Source organism: Erinaceus europaeus, chromosome 18, assembly GCF_950295315.1.
Source record: "Erinaceus europaeus chromosome 18, mEriEur2.1, whole genome shotgun sequence".
Taxonomy (NCBI): Eukaryota; Metazoa; Chordata; class Mammalia; order Eulipotyphla; family Erinaceidae; genus Erinaceus; species Erinaceus europaeus.
Genome location: NC_080179.1, coordinates 32,816,040 through 32,835,355, shown reverse-complemented (window position 1 = coordinate 32,835,355; position 19,316 = coordinate 32,816,040). Strand labels below are relative to the sequence as shown.

General features: G+C 38.1%; 1 protein-coding gene across 2 annotated transcripts in view; it reads right to left on the bottom strand.

The window, feature by feature from the left end:
- The window catches only part of LOC103126472 (lymphocyte antigen 75), a 196,812-nt gene that overhangs the window by 128,970 nt on the left and 48,526 nt on the right, over positions 1-19,316 (bottom strand). For both annotated transcript variants that reach the window (XM_060177870.1, XM_016194421.2), the window contains exons 9-15: positions 13,153-13,263; positions 12,198-12,286; positions 11,871-12,040; positions 10,223-10,422; positions 6,730-6,872; positions 1,379-1,460; positions 262-330 (exon numbers count right to left, since the gene is read on the bottom strand). In XM_060177870.1, the coding sequence (XP_060033853.1) occupies positions 262-330; positions 1,379-1,460; positions 6,730-6,872; positions 10,223-10,422; positions 11,871-12,040; positions 12,198-12,286; positions 13,153-13,263 (864 nt within the window). The remainder of the gene's footprint in view (positions 1-261; positions 331-1,378; positions 1,461-6,729; positions 6,873-10,222; positions 10,423-11,870; positions 12,041-12,197; positions 12,287-13,152; positions 13,264-19,316) is intronic.

Here is a 19,316-nt window from a genome sequence, read left to right as displayed (position 1 = left end):
TCATGCTCCACATACACAAGGATCTCCTTGGACCGGATCCCTGATTGCAGATAATACCAGGTTAAAAACTCATTTTATTAGGGGCTTAATGTTTTACAGTATAGTTGCTGACACTTAGGTATAATTCCTCATCTTTCTGTGATAGATGTATGCAAAACATCATTACCTCCAATTTAGATCTATTTCTACAACCATGCACCAGGACCCAACAGACTCCAGATTTGGTTTTTAAATATGCAAATTTTCTAGAATTGCACTGACCTTTACAGCAGCACAGTCTCTGACATCATAATCCTGCTGAAACTCATCTGTCATGATAACAGTAGATACCTTAAGATAAGAGAGGTTTAAGAATTTAAGATTGATGTATAAGTATTTATAATTTACATATAAGTAAGGTAGTTTTAATTATTCAGGTGTATTCATAGGTCACACTTTTTATATAAAAAAACTGTTCCAACTTTATTTGGTACCAGTATACTAAATCATGTGAGGAATTAGGAAAATACTATAATGTCATTGGTTTCCAAACAAAGGAGACTACACGTTCAGAAGAGCAGTCAAATGCTGTTAAAATCACAATGGGAAGAGGTCGGGTGATAACGCAGCGGGTTAAGCACACATGGCGCAAAGCGCAAGGACTGGCATAAGGATCCCGGTTGGAGCACCCGACTCCCACCTGCAGGAGGCGGGGGTCGATTCACAGGTGGTGAAGCAGGTCTTTCTCTCCCCCTCTCTGCCTTCCATTCCTCTCTTGGTTTCTCTGTCCTACCCAACAACAATGGCATCAATAACAACAATAATAACCACAACAAGGATAAAACAACAAGGAAAACAAAAGGGAAAAAATAGCCTCTAGGAGCAGTGGATTTGTGGTGCAGGCACAGAGCTCTGGAGGCCAAAAAAAAAAAAAATCACAGTGGGAGTTAGAGAATCTAGGTATGCAAGACTCCTTCCTTTCTTTTGTACTTTCTTTTGGTATGTGTTGTAATGGGGTTATCTGATTAATTAATTTTAATTAATTAATTTTGAAATGCATTTAGACTATATGTATGGTTTCTTTTTAAAAATAAAAATGAGATTGACTTATTTTTCCCAACTTCATATGTGAGTCTCTTCTATTTTCAGTGAAGATACAGCTACATCTTTTTTTTAAAGATTTGTTTTTATGAATGGGTGAGAGGTTAGAGCACTTGCATTATATGGTGCCAGGGAATGAATAAGGGGCCTCATGTATGTAATTCCTCTGAGTTATTCCCCTGGCCTAGGTTTACATAATTTTAATAGTTGTACAGGATGTGGCTGTAGTACCTAATATTCAGTTAAATTTTTTTTTTAATTGAAACTAATACTCTAAAACAAGAAGATTTAGACTTACTGGTGAACGATCACTCCATTGCCAGGATCCATGTAAATCTGGGCTTCTTTTATTCAAGCCTATCCACAGCCAACGTTGGTTACTATGCCAAAAATAAGTGTTAAGAAAATTTAAACACAGCATTTGGCAAAAATATTTAGCATTCAAATGTCTAAAGTGCTTAAAATAGTACATTTATCTGGAATATCTTGCCACTAACCGAAAGGCAGTTTCTAGCTACATTAAAAAATATCTGTGGGAGTCGGGCAGTGGGTTAAGCGCACGTGGCGCAAAGTGCAAGGATCCGCATAAGGATCCGGGGTTGAGCCCCCTGGCTCCCCACCTGCAGGGGAGTTTCTTCACAGGCGATGAAGCAGATCTGTAGGTGTTTATCTTTCTCTCCTCCTCTCTGTCTCCCCTCCTCTCTCCATTTCTCTCTGTCTTAATAACAATGACAACAATAATAACAACAATAAAACAACAAGGGCAACAAAAGGGAATAAATAAATATTAAAAAAATTAAAAAATATATCTGTGAGATAATCCAGAAAGAGAAGGACAAATATTGAATGATTTCATTCAAAAACAAGGACAGTAAGAGAAAATAAGGTAAAATTTGAGTGTGTTGCATTGCATCAAAGCTAAAGGTTCTAAAGAAGGAGAGAAAGGGTTGGGATTGAAGGGCTCTGAGTTCCTGGTGTATGATGAAAGAAAAGGACTTAGGTTGGGTGGGAGAGTGCAGACACTTATTATGAGGAAATGATGTGTCAACCACTGTACTGTAAACTATGAAACCCTTCCAATATAGTGGAAAAAAAATCTCCTGAAATAAAATTAATCCTTAAATATAGGACATCTATCAAAACATAAATATTTAATTTCTTTACATGAAAACAGACATAATAAATACCTCTTTCTGCTTAAGAGGTGAAAAAAAAAAAGAATGGATGATTATTCCAAAACTTGACAACAGAGTTTCATTACTAGACAATGGCTTTAGGTACAAAACATAACAAAACAGTATTTTCTTTAAAATGCAGAACACAGATAAAATTTCATTTTCTGGGAGTTGGGCTGTAGCACAGCGGGTTAAGCGCAGGTGGCGCTAAGCTCAAGGACTGGCGTCAGGATCCCGGTTCGAGCCCCCGGTTCCCCACCTGCAGGCAGGTCCCTTCACAGGCGGTGAAGCAGGTCTGCAGGTGTCTGTCTTTCTCTCCCTCTCTGTCTTCCCCATCTCTCTCCATTTCTCTCTGTCTTATCCAACAACAACGACATTAATAATAACTACAACAATAAAACAACAAGGGCAACAAAAGGGAATAAATAAATAAAAATTAAATTAAAAAAAATTTTAAAAAATTTCATTTTGTTTTACTATTTTTTAATTTTATTTATTTGATGGAACAGAGAGAAATTGAGGAGTGTAGAGGAGATAGAGGGTGAGAGGAAGAGAGACACCTGTAGCACTGTTCCACAGCTTATGAGGCTTATCTCTGTAGGAAGGGACTGGGGTCTTGAATCTTGGTCCTTGTGTATGGCAATGTGTGAACTCTACCATACTGCCCAGCCATTTAACTACTTTATTTGGTGGTGCTGAGACTTTATTTTTTAATTTTAATTTTTATATTATTATTATTAAATTTTTATCAAAGCACTGCTCAGTTTTGGCTTGTACAGGGGATTGAACCTGGGACTTCAGAGCCTCAGGCATGAGCGTCTCTTTGTATAACCATTATGCTATTTCCCCTGCCTGCTTGGTGCTGAGATTTTGTGCTTGAGTAAATTGTCTACTCCCAGGCTGTCTTTTTCTCATGCTTTTCTTTCATCTATATAGATATATATACACACACATAACACATACACAGAAAGTTCATTTTTATATATTTCCTATGTTTAGTATTCCTTCATATTTTATTATTTTAAAATTAATTTCTTATTTTTAAAATGGTCACTGGATCATTGTATAAATACAATTTTACTGCTCTTTGAAAATTTTTTGCATCTTTTTATAATTTCATATGGGATTTGGGGAGAGGAGAGATACCACAGTATTCCTTCATCATTCATGAAGCTTCCCTTCATGCTGTCCATAGTATTCTTTTTTAAGTGGTGCTCATGCTAAAACCTGGGTTCTTGGGTACAGTAGGTAACATGTCTGTTTCATTGTGTGAGCTACCTCTTGGTCTCACTCTCACATTTTATCAATAAGCACTTTTGCATCCTTTAGCCTGGAGTTTTTCAACATATTACAGTGGACTATGGCAGCTGTATTCTTGAGTTTTTATAGTTACATTATTTTCATTTTAATTAATTTATATATTTTAATTGCTGTCAGGGTTATTGTGGGGGCTCAGTGCCTGCACAATGAATTCATCACTCCTGGTGGTTACTTTTCCTTCCATGTCTGCTTTTTTATTAGATAGGACAGAGATAAACTGAGATGGGAGAGGGAAATAGATCAGGAGAGAGAAAAAGAGACACTTGCAGGTCTGCTTCACTACTCATAAAAGCTTCCCCCCTGCAAGTGGAAGCTTCCTCCCTGCAGGTGGGGAGCAGGGATCAAAACGAGGTCTTCAAGCATTGTAACCTGTGTGCTACTGCTTGGCCCCAGAACTATTTTCTTTTATAGAGAAAGTTCACCAGTAAACATAACACAAATCCACTGGAAACAACTAAGTACAGTTTGAGGTTAGCTCATATTAATGGACTTTATACTTGTGTCTTTAACTAATCAGAGCTTTCTTATAGTCTTCCAAATACCATACTTGATTGTTGAATTTCTAAACCACTGGTTGAGATATTCCATACAGTATAATTAATGTCAAATAACTAAAATAAAGAGGAGGCTAAGTTTTCTCACACATCTTTACTTGGGGATACAACTTCACTTTCCAAATATTTTATTTATTTATTTATCTGACAGGATAGAGAGAAATCAAAAGGGCAGGGGGAGGGGGAAAGGAAGAGAAAACGAGAGACACCGGAGCACGGCTTCTTGAAGCTTCCCCCCTGAAAGTGGGGATCAGGGGCTTGAACCTGAGTCCTTGTGAGTAATAAAATGTAACCAGGAACATCACCACCCAACTCCCTATAATTTCACTTTTTAAATTAATTAATTAATTAATTAATTTCCCCCTTTATTACCGTTTGTTGTTTTTATTGTTGTTGTAGTTATTATTGTTATTATTGATGTTGTCATTGTTGGATAGGACAGAGAAAAGTGGAGAGAGGAGGGGAAGACAGAGAGGGGGAGAGAAAGATGGACACCTGCAGACCTGCTTCAGCACTTGTGAAGGGACTCCACTGCAGGTGGGGAGCTGGGGGCTAGAACTGGGATCCTTATGCTGGTCCTCGAACTTGGTGCCACGTGCGCTTAACCTGCTGCGCTACTGCCCAACTTCCTATAATTTCACTTTTAAAAACAACATTTGACACTAATTCTTTTGGACTAGGAGAATTTGTGTAGATTTTGTTTCTTTAAAATAAGCATTAGGTATTTATATCTCTTTACATAGTCAAAATAACTGCTAGGAAGAGGATAAGATACTAGCTGTCATCTTTAGGGTCAATTTCCATAGAAAGCCTCTGAAAGCTCTTTTCAAAACCTTTTTACTAACTCATCTCTTACAATCTCTTACATCTCTGCTTTCAAGTCTATTTCTATCCTCTCTTTTACCTCTGAGAATAGTTTCTTAGCACCATTTATCCCATTGTCAAAAAAGTTTAATCTTGACTGCTTTGTAAGATTGAATTTCATTTCAACCCAGACACTTGTAGTTTTCATTTTAAGGGATTCATTAGTTTGCTACAAATAAGAAAACAAGTAGCCAACTCTGTTTGTTTTTTTTTTTTTCCTTGTATGTGTGTGCGGTAAGAATTGGCTGATATTTTCTCAATAGTAACTTATTCCTGATTTGACTTGGAATTTATCTGTTGGCAGAGAGATGATGAAATAAAAAGTCATTAATAATTGCATACCTCTAATGTGAATTTAAGAAAATCTGATGACAACTAGGGAATCAAATCAAACTGAAATTTTCTCTTTATCAATTTATACTCCAGGATATGGTTTCAAGTATATTAGATTATGAATACATTGCATGAAAGGTTAATATGTGTGTTTTGTTAAAAATCCTACTCTCAATCAAATTTCCTGCTGCAGCTGTTATCTAAGGAAAATAGTATCTCAGACATAACCCTGAATAAGCACTATTTGATGAGGGTGCTTAGTCAGCAACACAGGAGGTAGTACACACAGTGGCAAAGGCATTGCAAACAAGGTTTTCTTTTAATACTATGACTATTTTTCTTCTCTAGTGGCTTTCCCTGGTGGGTTGCCATTAAAAGTTGTAAAAAGATCTTAGAGCCTTAATGACTTGGTGCATGCACCATCATTCCTTTTCGCTGAAATAAAAATAGATACAGAATTAGACTAGGAGTTCAAGAAGTAAGCTTTAGAATAATTTTCTGGAGTAAATGAGTTTGCTTGCTTCTTTTCCTTTCGAGCCACAGTAAAAACTTAAGGGCTCTTAGTTGTTGTCATTGGGGCTTCAGTGTACCAGATCAACTATGAGAGAGAGAGAGAGAGAAAGAGAGAGAGAGAGAGAGAAAGGAGGAGGAGGAGGAGGAGAAGAAGATAGAAGATAGAGAGAGGAGATAGAGAATGAGAGACACCAAAGCATTGAAGCTTCCCAGGTGTTATAATAGTCCCGTGTGGTATACCGTGGGGTTGAATTTGGGTTATGCACTTGGCAATGAAGACGACCTTTCCATTGAGGTATCACAGTGGTCCCAATAATCTGAGCATTAAAATATGCCTTCTTTCTGAGCACAACAAAGACAATTTCTTGGTTAATGGAGCATGTATTAAGCAGACAACATGTTCTGTGTATATGGCTTTGCGTTAGCTAGGATAAGAGTACAATAAATATGGTTAGTTTGAGTGGGAAAATTATGGCAATTTTTTATGCTTTTATTTATTTTTTTTCCTCCAGGGTTATTGCTGGGCTCGGTGCCTGCACCATGAATCCACCGCTCCTGGAGGCCATTCCACCCCCCCTTTTGTTGCCCTTGTTGTTGTAGCCTTGTTGTGGTTATTATTATTGCCATTGTTGATATTGTTCGTTGTTGGATAGGACAGAGAGAAATGGAGAGAGGAGGGGAAGACAGAGAGGGGGAGAGAAAGACAGAGACCTGCTTCACTGGTTGTGAAGTGACCCCCCTGGAGGTGGGGAGCCAGAACCAGGATCTTTACGCTGCTCCTTGTGCTTTGTGTCATGTGCACTTAACCTGCTGCACCACCGCCCAGCCCCCTACATTAAATTTCTGATTGGGAAATAAAATTTGAGATGACAACATATTTAAAGTATTACCTGAACTGGTCCATTACTAAGTGAAGAAATTCCCTTATTTCATCCATATGACTGAAGCTAGGGAGGTGTGCTCCAAGAGCCTGGCAGAATCTCTCAGCTTCTTCCCAGTTTCTCTTTCTTACAATTCTTTCTATATGAAAGAGCTTAAAAAATAAAATATTTACTTATTTTCTTTTTTGTGTGTGGAATGCTTACTTATTTTTTAAATAATACCTATGATTTTACTACCTTAAACATGGCCAATTTGGTCTTATGACTATAAGATAGTCATACTTTAAAATAATTTAAATTTTAAAATGACATAATTTAAAATAAATTATAGTTAAAGTTTTTGGTTCCTGAAATGGATGGCACAGGTATAATGAAGACATAGATAAATGTGTACTATGACACAGTTATTACTGAACTGTTAACTGAAGACCAGCACAGGTGCCAACCGTAACTGTCAAAAGAATATTTTTCCTCAGTCAAACTGTGAAATTTCTCTAACAAGATACCATGTTCTGCATTATAGGTGCTTGAAAATTAAAGTGAACCTGTAGGTAAGGATGACAAGGATACATAGGTGGCGGAGGCGAAGTCAAGTCTGCTGTCTGACAGAGTCCAGGGCAGGCTGGGACTGCCTTCAAAGCAGGAAGTCCTGGACCAAACTGAAGCTTTTCATCCTTTTTGTTTTTAATTACATTGGTAACTTGAGGACTTACTGGCTATACTGAAAATACACAAATATTACCTGGGGGCAATAAAAAGAGACCCCCCCCAGGGGAAGCATACAGGGGAAGTACAACAATTACGGCAGTGAAGTACACAGGGGAAGTACAACAGTGAAGTACAACACTAAAGTACAACAGTGAAGTACACAGGGGAAGTACAATAATTATGGCAGTGAGTGTAATAAGACTAAAAATGGCCTAGGAGTAGAAGCTGCTGCACTCATTAACAGGCTTTCAGAAAAAGAGCTATTTGTCACCACTTCAGCTTCTCAATAGCTAATAAGCTGGACTCAACCAAAAAACAGAACTATGGGTGGTTTATAGAATGAGTGGCAGACTGTGGTTTCCACCTAAAAATAAATAGGCCCATCACTTACCTTCACCCACAGACCCCCTGTTTCCTTTATAGGTATCTATGATTAATATAGAAGTTGTGTAGTTAAGTAGTTTGAGGTAAGGGTGAATGGGCAGAAGTTAGTAAACTCATATATATATATATATATATATATATATATATATATATATATATATATATATATATATATATATATATATATATATATATATGCCAGAAGAGAGTCCCCATGGTTTGTGCTTACTTTAATACAGAAGATTTCTTTAGGTAGACAGTTTACTAGATATTAGAAAAGTGTTATTTGGTTAGACCCATCCAAGAATGGGTTAAGAAGAAAAGCTATTAGATTGAGGTCCAGAAAAGATATGCTAACCCAACACAGATGGCCGAAACAGAGAGTAATGTTTGAAGTTATTTTAGCCACACCAACGCCATACAGATGGTCAAAACCTAGGGGAGGGCAGGCTGTCTCAGACCAAGGGAACTTTCAAGGAGAACATGCCTAAAATGATAATAATGTCTGGAGTTATTTTTGATGTTAATAAAAATGGTCTTGCGTGATATCAACTGTATCCAGGTGAAAAGTGTTTAAATAATAAAGCTCTGCAGACAGAGGCCAGAGGTGCCTTTCTCCTGCACTTGAAGCAGCTGATGTGTCTCTCACTTCATTCATTCACCGACTCCCCTTTTCCTAAAAGTACCCTAATTACTCTGACAGGGCCGGCCCCCAGCACATAGGAATGCTATGGAGAAGATTTTCACCAAGAAATATACTAACAGCACAATTTTAAACATAATACACTCAGACTTGTACAAGTATAGGATTACTTACTTTCTTTCTTTTTTTAACCAGAGCACTGCTCAGCTCTGATATATGGTGGTGCAGGGGATTGAACCTGGGACTTTGGAGCCTATGGCTCTAGAGTCTCTTTGCATAATCATTATGCTGTCTACCCCTGCCCATAGGATTACTTTCTAATGAAGAAGAATCAAAGCACAGAATGCACTAATGTGAGGACATTGAGAGAATGTGCCAAAATAAAACCAGCTACTTTGGATTGTTTTCTTGGTTATGACTCATATGACAATAAAATAATCATTTCAAAAGAAGAGGAAGAACAGATGACACAATGGTAGGTAGAATTATTGGTCCCAGTACTTTAGTTCTTTATATATGCTTGCCATGGATCTTTAGTGGGTAGAGTATACTTGCTTGCACCTTCACTTGGGACCTAGTTATCTGACCTGCTGTGATTGATGGGCTATAAATGGAGATGAACTGGGTGGTAGCGCAGTGGGTTAAGTGAACATGGCGTGAAGCCCAAGGACTGGTGGAAGGATCCCGGTTTGAGCCCCCAGCTCCACACCTGCAGGGAAGTCACTTCACAAGTGGTGAAGCAGGTCTGCAGGTGTCTGTCTTTCTCCCTCTCTGTCTTCCCCTCCTCTTTCCATTTCTCTCTGTCCTATCTAACAATGATGACATCAATAACAACAACAATAATATCTACAACAACAATAAAAAAAGACAACAAGGGCAACAAAAATAAAAATAAATAAATATAAAAAAACAAGGGCAACAAAAAGGAAAATAAATAAATATAAAAAATTTAAAACAAAACAAAAATAAATGGAGATGAAGTAAGAAGAAACTGAAATAAGCTTATGTGAATGGGCTTGACAGTACTAGTAAAAGGCTATCAGAAGAACAAGCCCATGAGAACTGCAACCCCCTTAACCACGAGCCCTAGGCTGAATGGCAACAGATCTAAATTCAGAGCTATGATTCAAGTATAGTCAATTTGCAGTTGAAAGCAAAGCTGACAGTTCAAACCCAAACTTGATGAATTAAACACTATCTGAACCAGAGATTTGTGAACAGAAGACCAAATGCCTATTGTCATGTATGACTAATATGTAATGATTTGTTTGTGGTACATGTGACTGATCCAGACCTCTAGGTGAAACTTTTTTTTACACTGTAAGATGTGCTAGGGCTCTTCACTTGACAATATAAATTAGAGTTGTAAGAGAATCAAAAGCAAAGTATCAGTATGGCAAGCAGTTTATTCAACTTCCAGGACAAAGAATCCTAGAAAGAAATAAGTTTTGGATCTGAAACTGATTTTTTGGATAGCACAGGAGTGGTTTGAGAGGATAAACAGTCTAACTGAGGTCCTGTCAAGTACTCTCAGCTCTTACTATTTTTGAAAGGAGAGGAAGAGAAAGACTGAAAGAACTATAGCATCGAAGCTTCCTTCAATGCAGTAGAGGCCAGGCTCAAACCTGCTTCGTGCATAATGCAAACCAACACACAATCCAGCACTCTGCTCTTTGGTGGATCAAATCCGAGTTTGAGGAGGGACGCCAGAGTGAGGATATCTAAGTAGAAAGATAACTTCATTAAAAAATGAGAATGCTACTTTACCTTATAGCAAGACAGACTTGAAGGTAAGTTATGCCAGCCTTCAGGACAAGTGTCTATAGGCTTGGGGGTTACTTCTTCAGGCTCAGGCGGTTCACTTATTTTCTTGCAAACTGAAAGTGCTCTGAAGCTTTTACAATCTTTTACCACCCACTTTCCAAGAGACTTTCCAGCAGACATAGCCACACACCCACCTGAAAACGCTGGGATTGAAGTGAAAAATCTAATTAAAAAATTTATTTTTCCATTTATTTATTTGCTACTAGAGTTATCACTGGGGCTGAGTGCTGGCACTTAGAATTCACTCCCTGTGGGCTTTATCTTTATCTTTTTCTATTTTATTGGACAGGACAGACAAAAATTGAGAGGGTAGGGGGAGCTAGAGAGGCAAACATGCTTCACCACTTGTGAAATGTCTCCCCTGAAGGTGGGGGTAGGGGTGAGGGTGGGGGTTCGGACCTGGGTTGTTTACCATGGTCATATGTGTGCTTAACAGGGTGTGTCCACTGCTTGGCCCCCTTAAAATTTTCATTTTAAAATAAAAGTCCAAACATTTCCTAGTGTTTCCACATTTTAAAAATTTATTTATTTATTTATTTAGGATAGAGACAGAAATAAATTGAGAGGGAAGAGAGAGATAGGGAGAGAAAAAGAGACACCTGTAGCTCTGCTTCACTGCTTGTGAAATTTCCTTTTTGCAGGTAGGGGCTGGGGGCTTGAACCAGAGACTTTGTGCACTGTAACATGTGTCTCTACCTTTTAAGTCAAGATGGGAGAGAGGCTAGGAAAGGAAAATAGAGGAAAGAAATATACTGATGATAATGACAATGGTAATGTAATGTTTACTCATTGCCAGGTACTATTAAGATTAAATGACCTACTAGCTTTTTCCAAAATGGAGACCCCAAATTTCATCTGTTATATTCTTGTCTTTAGGTTCCTGATTATTAAACAATTTGTTCTTCTTTATATCTTAATGTTTTTTCAGACACCAAGTTGAAGATGCGACCATGATGCCAACCTTACTTCCCTGGACAGACAACCTCACCAATGTACCCTGGAGTCCCATCTCTCCAGAGCCCCACCCATCTAGGGAAAGATAGAAGCAGGCTGGGAGTACGGATCTACCTGCCAATGCCCATGTTTAGCAGGGAAGCAATTACAGTAGCCAGACCTCCCACCTTCTGCACCCCATAATGACCCTGGGTCCATACTCCCAGAGGAAGAAAGAACAGGAAAGCTTTCAAAGGAGGGGATACGGAACTCCGGTGGTGGGAATTGTGTGGAATTGTACCCCTCTTATCCTGTGGTCTTGTCAATATATTTTATTTTATAAGTAAATGAAGATTAAATGAAGTGATCCTTAAAACAAGCTTAAAGAATGGATTTCATTATCATACTGAGGTACCGTGGGAATTAATGACTTGTGCAAGGTAATTTGCTAGTACATGATTTATACCCAGATCAGGCAGTGTATATTCAGAAGTATACTCTAGACCATGGTGTTCCTAAGGGTAGCATAATAAGTTCATTTTAGCTAGCAACTTTGATAATCACTCACATTTCAAAGCTAAGTGAAGAACATATTTGGGAAGGATGCTGCATTTGCCAGTCAATGTATTCTATTACTTTAAAGGATTAAGACACTCACCTGGCTCAACAGAATTCCAGTTGGAAAAGGTCAGAGTACGCTTTACTCCACTAGCACTGGACCAACTGTACTCTCCACGTGAATCTATATCTCTCAGGCCAGTCCAGAAATATATATTTGTAGATTTATCATAATGTTTAATCATATCATTCAGATATTCTTGCTCAAATCTACAAAACAAGAGTCAAAATAACAAGGTTTTTTTTTTTTTTTTTACAATGATTAGATTACTATCTAAATTCAAAGTGTATCTAATTACTTGGGAAGACTACTTACCAAGAACCCAGAGTTGAAAGCTAGTTAGTACATGCCTATTAATGGTCTCACCTGTTAGTTATAGTCAGATTGCAGTTGGTTCCAAAAGGGACCTCATCCTTGTAAATCTTATAACAGGTTTCTCCATGTCTCTTCCAGCCCTAAATCAGAGGAGAAATATTGTAACATTATCCTCCAGACTCATGTTCCCCTCTGACAAACACAGTTCTGCTACATTGAGAACACTTTACCTAAATGACATGACAAGTGAATCCATACATAGTGAGGGTGGGATACAATTTCACAAAACACACCTCCACAAGACTGTGAGTCTCTGTGAGACAGAAATGTCTTAATTCTCTTAAGCCCTACTTAGCTCTTAGTAAGATTATAGCAATCATTTATTGGATTATTTTTGAACAGGGACAAGTAAGTGGATTAAGAAATTATATCAGCATTAAGGGCAGCAATCAAACAATTTCCAATAGAAGTACATGAATAAATAACTTTTTTTGAAGTTTAAAAACTTATTTATTTGATGGGGAGTATTAATACTAGAGGAATATATACACAGCAGGATCAAAAAGTATAAAGGAACTCTGGACTTTTCTCTCATTTTATGAGCCTAATATTTATCTTTGAAAGATAACGTTTTTTAAAGTAAGTTAATAAATCAAGATTAAAGCTTAAGTTTTATATTTTTACTAACAAATCAAACAGAAAGCAAAGTTTAAAATAGGGAAAGGAATAATCCCAGAGCTCATAAAAAAGACTCATAAAGAAGAATGAATGTCATGTAATGATACTAAGATTAGAATTTAATGACACTGCCTTTTTTAAAAAAAAAAAACACTTTTTTCTTTTGTATGAACACCAACATGCTGCCATTCACTACCCCTTGGCTTGCCAGAATATAAATGAACAGAAGTTAGCAATTTTTTGTACTTTCTAAGTCTGAATTGTTTACCATCCCTAGCCAAGAAGATATAACAATTCTCAGAAAAATATATAAAGGAATTTTACATACCTCTTCAGGAGGACACATCTTCTCAGATTTTGTATCATTTATTTTTTCTCCCATTTTCTTACATACATATTTAAGTTTTTTTTCACATGATTGAACCTTCCACTGACCTAGCTTTTAGAAAAAAAGAAACAAATTCTCAGAAATTATTTGCTGTATATTTAGAGTTGAAATCCACCACCCTTATTTTAAATCAAGAGTTGCTTCTCACTAAATTTTAAGGGAGGAAGGGAGGGAGAGAGAAAGAGAAAGATAAAAGTCAGAGAGGGAGAAAGAATGAATGTAAATGAAAGATTAAATTTGATAATATATGCCTAGAAAGTGCTACCGAATAGACCCAGAGATTGTGGCAAAGGTTGCAGTCTGTGTGGCAAAGGTTGCAGTCTGTTATTTCACAGCATTATCACAAGACTACAGTACAGATGAATTCCATTTTATTCTTTTTTTTTCTTTTAGTAAGTACTTTTTATTTTTATTTTTTAAAAATTTTTTATTTAAGAAAGGATTAATGAACAAAAACATAAGGTAGGAGGGGTACAACTCCACACAATTCCCACCACCCAATCTCCCATTTTATTCTAAAAGTAATAATAAAATCATCAAAAGACACTTAATAGAGAAGTTGAACAGAGAACTCAGCTCATAAACAGTTGTCAATACTCTAGTTTTTTTTCCTTATGACCAAAGTTTGTCCACTGCTGGTGGAGATGTAGACTGTTCCAATCCCTGTGGAAACACCCTGCAGATTTCTCAGGATTCTGGAAATGAACCTGTCATAGAACACTAATTCCTTTCCGAGGATTCCCCAAAGGAATCAACAACACTTATTTAAAGTGATCTTTGCACACCTATCTTCTAGGCAGCATTATATCATCGTCATCTCCTCCTCCTTCTCCCTCTCCCTCCTCCCCCCTCTCTTTCCTATAACATTGCTCAGCTCTGGCTTATGGTGATACTGGGGATCGAACCTGGGAAGTTGGAGCCTCAGACACTGAAGTCTTTTTATTTTGCATAACAATCATGCTAGTCACAATTCAAAGTAGCACTATTTATAATAGCTCAAATATGGAGACAACCCAGATACCCAAACACAGATGCGTGATTAAGAAAGCTGTGATACACACACACACACACACACACACACATACACACACAACAGTATACTACTTGGCTATCAAGAATGATGAAATCATCTTCTTTGCTTCATCTTAGATGGAATGTGAAAGAATCATACTGGGTGAGATTAACCAGAAAGAAAAAGATAAATATTAGATGATCTCACTTATAGGTAGAATTTATGAAAAAATGAAAGGAAGGGTGAAACTGAATGTATCCAACACACTATGCTAGAGGAGGACCTAGGTTTGTGGCAGGAATAGTGTGTAGAAAGATGAGAAATTGTACTCATTTGACAATATCTGTCTTATAAGTCACTATTTACCTAATTAAATAATAAGAAAGTCTGGGGACAAAAATTATGAATTCCTGTCACTGATAACAGTGAAGACTAGAGAATATTAAGCTTAGTGAAGTAAGACAGACAGGTAGAGCACACATTCCCATGCTCAAGGACCTGGCTTCAAGACCCTGCTATCCGCCCAAAGGAGGAGGTTTCATGAGCAGTGGAGCAGTGCTGAAGGTGTTTTCTTTCTTTCTTTCTTTTTTTTGCCTTTTCATCTATCAAATAAAAATGAAAAAAAAAAATGGCACCAGGAACAATGGAGTTGTTGTGCAGGCACTGAGGCCCAGAAAAAACCTTAGTGACAAGAAGGAAGAAAGGAAGCAAGGAAGAGAAAGAAAGAAAGAAAGGAAGGAAGGAAGGCAGGCTGGTGGTGATAACTGTGTGGAATTGTAGCCCTCTTATCCTATGTTTTTTTTCAATATTTACATCTTATAAATAAAAATTAAAAGGAAAGAAAGCAGTCAGACAGAAAACAAAACAACACCACAATATAATTTCCCTCATGTGATAATAACAAAAGACATATTCAATGAAAGAAAAATAAACTTTCAGACTATAAAACTATAGTTTATTAGAGGGGAAGTAGATAAGTATGTGTCAATTTTTTTAAAAAGAACTTATTAATGAGAAATATAGAAGGAGAGAGAGAAAGAGCCAGACATTAATCTGGTATATGTGCTGCTGGGGATTGAACTTGGGTCCTCATGCTTGAGAATACAGTGCTTTATCTACTGCATCATCTCTTGGACCACAGTATGTGTCGATTTTTCAAAAAAAAATTTATTTATTTATTCCTTTTTTGTTGCCCTTGTTTTATTGTTGTAGTTATTATTGCTGTTGTTATTGATGTCATTGTTGTTGGATAGGACAGAGAGAAATGGAGAAAGGTGGGGGAGACAGAGAATGGGAGAGAAAGATTTCTTCACTGCTTGTGAAGCGATTCCCCTGCAGGTGGGGAGCTGGGGGCTCGAACAGGGATCCTTACACAGGTCCTTGAGCTTTGTGCCATGTGCTCTTAACCTGCTGCACTACCGCCTGACTCCCAGTATGTGTCAATTTTATTGTGAAGGATGAAACTGGAATTTTTGTGTTGAACTTAATGAGGTATTATAGATACTGATTTATAAATAGTACATAAACAATACTTGTATAATGTTATAATAAAATATTACTTCAAAAACAACTTTAAATAAAAATGGGAAGAAAAAGGTTTGGGCACAAGTAACTTTCCTCATATGAAAATAATATGGTGATGAGAACAGCTACTCACCTAGAGCTCTATAATCAACAGTTTCTTTCAACTCTGATTCAGCTTAGATTTCAAAGTTTACTCTTTCAAATATGTGCTAATTTACATTTATTTAACTAAATTAAATCAGTCTTCAAACTAAAATTTAATATGCTGATAGTGATAAGACTCAATTTTGAAAAATGAAAGGCTGTCTAGGTATCTACTCATTCTTGCTTCTGGTACTTCATTTCTTTTTCATCTTTTTTTTTGGGGTGGGTGTTGAGGAGGATCTCATTTCTTTTTTCTTTTTTTTTTGGATTTTCTTGTTTTTTTTTTTTTTTTTTGCCCCCAGGGTTATTGCCACAGCTCAGTGCCAGCACCACAAATCCACTGCTCCTGGAGACCATTTTTCCCCCTTTTGTTGCCCTTGTTGTTCCATCATTGTTGTGGTTATTATTATTATTGTTGTTGTTGCTGCTGTCATTGTATAGGACAGAAAGAAATTGAGAGAGGAGGGGAAGACAGAGGGGGAGAGAAAGACAGACACCTGTAGACCTTCTTCACCGCCTGCGAAGTGGCTCCCCTGAGGTGGGGAGCCGGGGGCTCGAACTGGGATCCTTATGCCGGTCCTTGCACTTTGTGCCATGTGTGCTTATCCCACTGCACTACCGCCTGACTCCCAATACTTTTCTTAAGACAGCTTGAATATCCTTTTAAAATATATTTTTGTTGTCACTAGAGCTTTACCATTCTGGGGCAAGTTTCTGAGAGGAAAAGTGTGTGTGTGTGTGTGTGTGTGTATGTGTAAGAGAGAGAGAGTAAGAGAGAGGGAGAAAGGAGATTACAGCACCAAAGCTTCTTCCAATGGCATCATAGTCTCATGCAGTATACCAGGTGCTTGAGCCTGGGATGTGTGCATGGCAAAACAGGCACCATCCCAGGTGATCTATGTCTTGGATAATCTTCCAAGTGGAACATTAGATGTGACACCCTTCCACACTTGCCTGTGACACCTTTCCAGATACATCTTTACAACTGAAACACTTCTAAATGCCTATACCATTCACTGCTTCAGTTCAAGCTTTAAAGATGTTTGGGTGAGACAATCAACCTCCTAAAAAATTAGGAGTACATAAGAAAGTGATATAGGGAGTCAGGCTGTAGCGCAGCAGGTTAAGTGCAGGTGGCACAAAAGGACCAGCATAAGGATCCCGGTTTGAACCTTTGGCTCCCCACCTGCAGGGGAGTTGCTTCACAAGTGGTGAAGTACGTCTGCAGGTGTCTGCCTTTCTCTCTTTCCATTTCTCTCTGTCCTATCCAACAATGACAACAACAACAATAATAACTAAAACAAATCAACAAGGGCAACAAAAGGGAATAAATGAATAAATAAATAAATATCTTTAAAAAAGAAAGTGACATAAACAAAACTATAGGGCATATACATAGGTACATAGCCCTTAGTGCTCAGAATAGAGCTTTTCTTTTTTATTCTTACCCAAAGCATATTTAATAATTTCATAGCAGCACAATTCATAATAGCTAAAATCTGGAAGGAACCCAGGTGCCCAAAAGCAGATGAGTGGTTGAGAAAGCTGTGGTACATATACACAATGGAATACTATGCAACTATTAAGAACAATGAGCCCACCTTATCTGACCCATCTTGGACAGAACTAGAAGGAATTATGTTAAGTCAGCTAAGTCAGAAAGATAAAGATGAGTATGGGATGTCCCCACTCATCAACAGAAGTTGAGAAAGAAGAGCAGAAAGGGAAACTAAAAGCAGGATCTGATTAAATCGAGAGCAGGGCACCAATGTAAAAACACTGTGGTGAAGGGGAGGGTGGCCATTGGGCTTCCAGGCGCGGCGGGGGAGGGGGGGCGGGGGTGGGTGGTGGGGAGAACAGCCTAGACCAGGGAAAACAGAAGCAACCGATAGCACAGCTATATACAAGATGCTGGGTACTATACCCCAAACCCTATCAAAGGGACTTTCCAAAGTTAACCCTATCACCAAATAATGTGACGATAACAATAACTATCCATTGTCTTCTTGAACCCTAAGACAACAGGAACCTCACATTTCCACTATAGAGCCTATATTTCCCCCAGTCCTGGAACCTTAGGGTGGGGCCCACTTTTCTGCATGCTGCTCTCAATTCAAATCAAATAATATTGCATCTGCGGATCGCAACCTAATCAATGCAATGAGTGCCACCCCAGCATGCTTCACTTCAGACTGTGACCAGAGACTTCAGGTGTGGAATGACAACCCTTCAGCTCCATCACTCGGGTGAGACCTTTCCTTTCATAGTATTCTCTAATTCCATTCCAGGTGTTCCACTCCCCAATATAGTCCCCAAACCTAGATATAGTCCAGGTCCCCTGAGATAGAGCATAGGTTCACACGTGCCCATAAACTAGGGGAAAAATATATACCTGAAAGCAGAAGTACACAAAAGCATGCAGGGAATACCCCCAACACTTCATCTGCACTATTACAGTCTTTAGGTCTATGGTCGTTCAACAATTTGTTTGGCTTTGTATGTTAACTCTCTTTTCAGCCACCAGGTTCCGGATGCCAGTGAGATGCTGACCAGACTTCCCTGGACAGACGACCCCATCAAAGTGTACTGGAGCTCCACTTCCTCAGAGCCCCACCCTACTAGGGAAAGAGAGAGACAGACTGGGATTATGGATCGACCAGTCAACGCCCAGGTTCAGCAGGGAAGCAATTACAGAAGGCAGACCTTCCACAGTCTGCAACCCACAATGACCCTGGATCTATACTCCCAGAGAGATAGAGAATGGGAAGGCTATCAGGGGAGGGGGTGGGATGTGGAGGTCAGGTTATGGGAATTGTGCGGAATTGTACTCCTCTTATTCTATGGATTTGTTAATGTCTCCTTTCTTAAATAAAAAATTTTTAAAAATGCAAAAAAAAAAAAAAGGTTAAGCATTATATGGAATAAGATGCCTGAACAAAGTTAGACTTTATTTTCAAAAGATTTTGTTTTTAAATATTTTAATGAGAAAGATACACAGAGAAAGAAGGAATAATATATAGATAGATATATAGACAGATAAAAGGGCAGGCAGACAGACACCAGAGCACTACTCAGTTGTAGTTTATGGTGGCTTGAGACTGAACCTAGCACCTCAGAGTCTCAGGCATGAAAGACTTTTGAATGACCATTACACTATCTTTTCAGTCCTAGACCTGTTTTATATTTAAATTATCTTTATTTATTGGATAGAGACAGCTAGAAATCTAGAGGGAGGGGAGATAGGGAGAGAGACCTTTCGTGAAGCTTTCCCCCTGCAGATGAGGATCCAGGGCTTGATCCTGGGTTCTTGCACATTGTAATATGTGCACTCAACCAGGTATGCACTATCTGGTTACCCGTTTTAAAATAAAAATATTTTCATTTCTCAAAGCAGGATAATATAGAAGTCAGGAGGCCAAGAAGA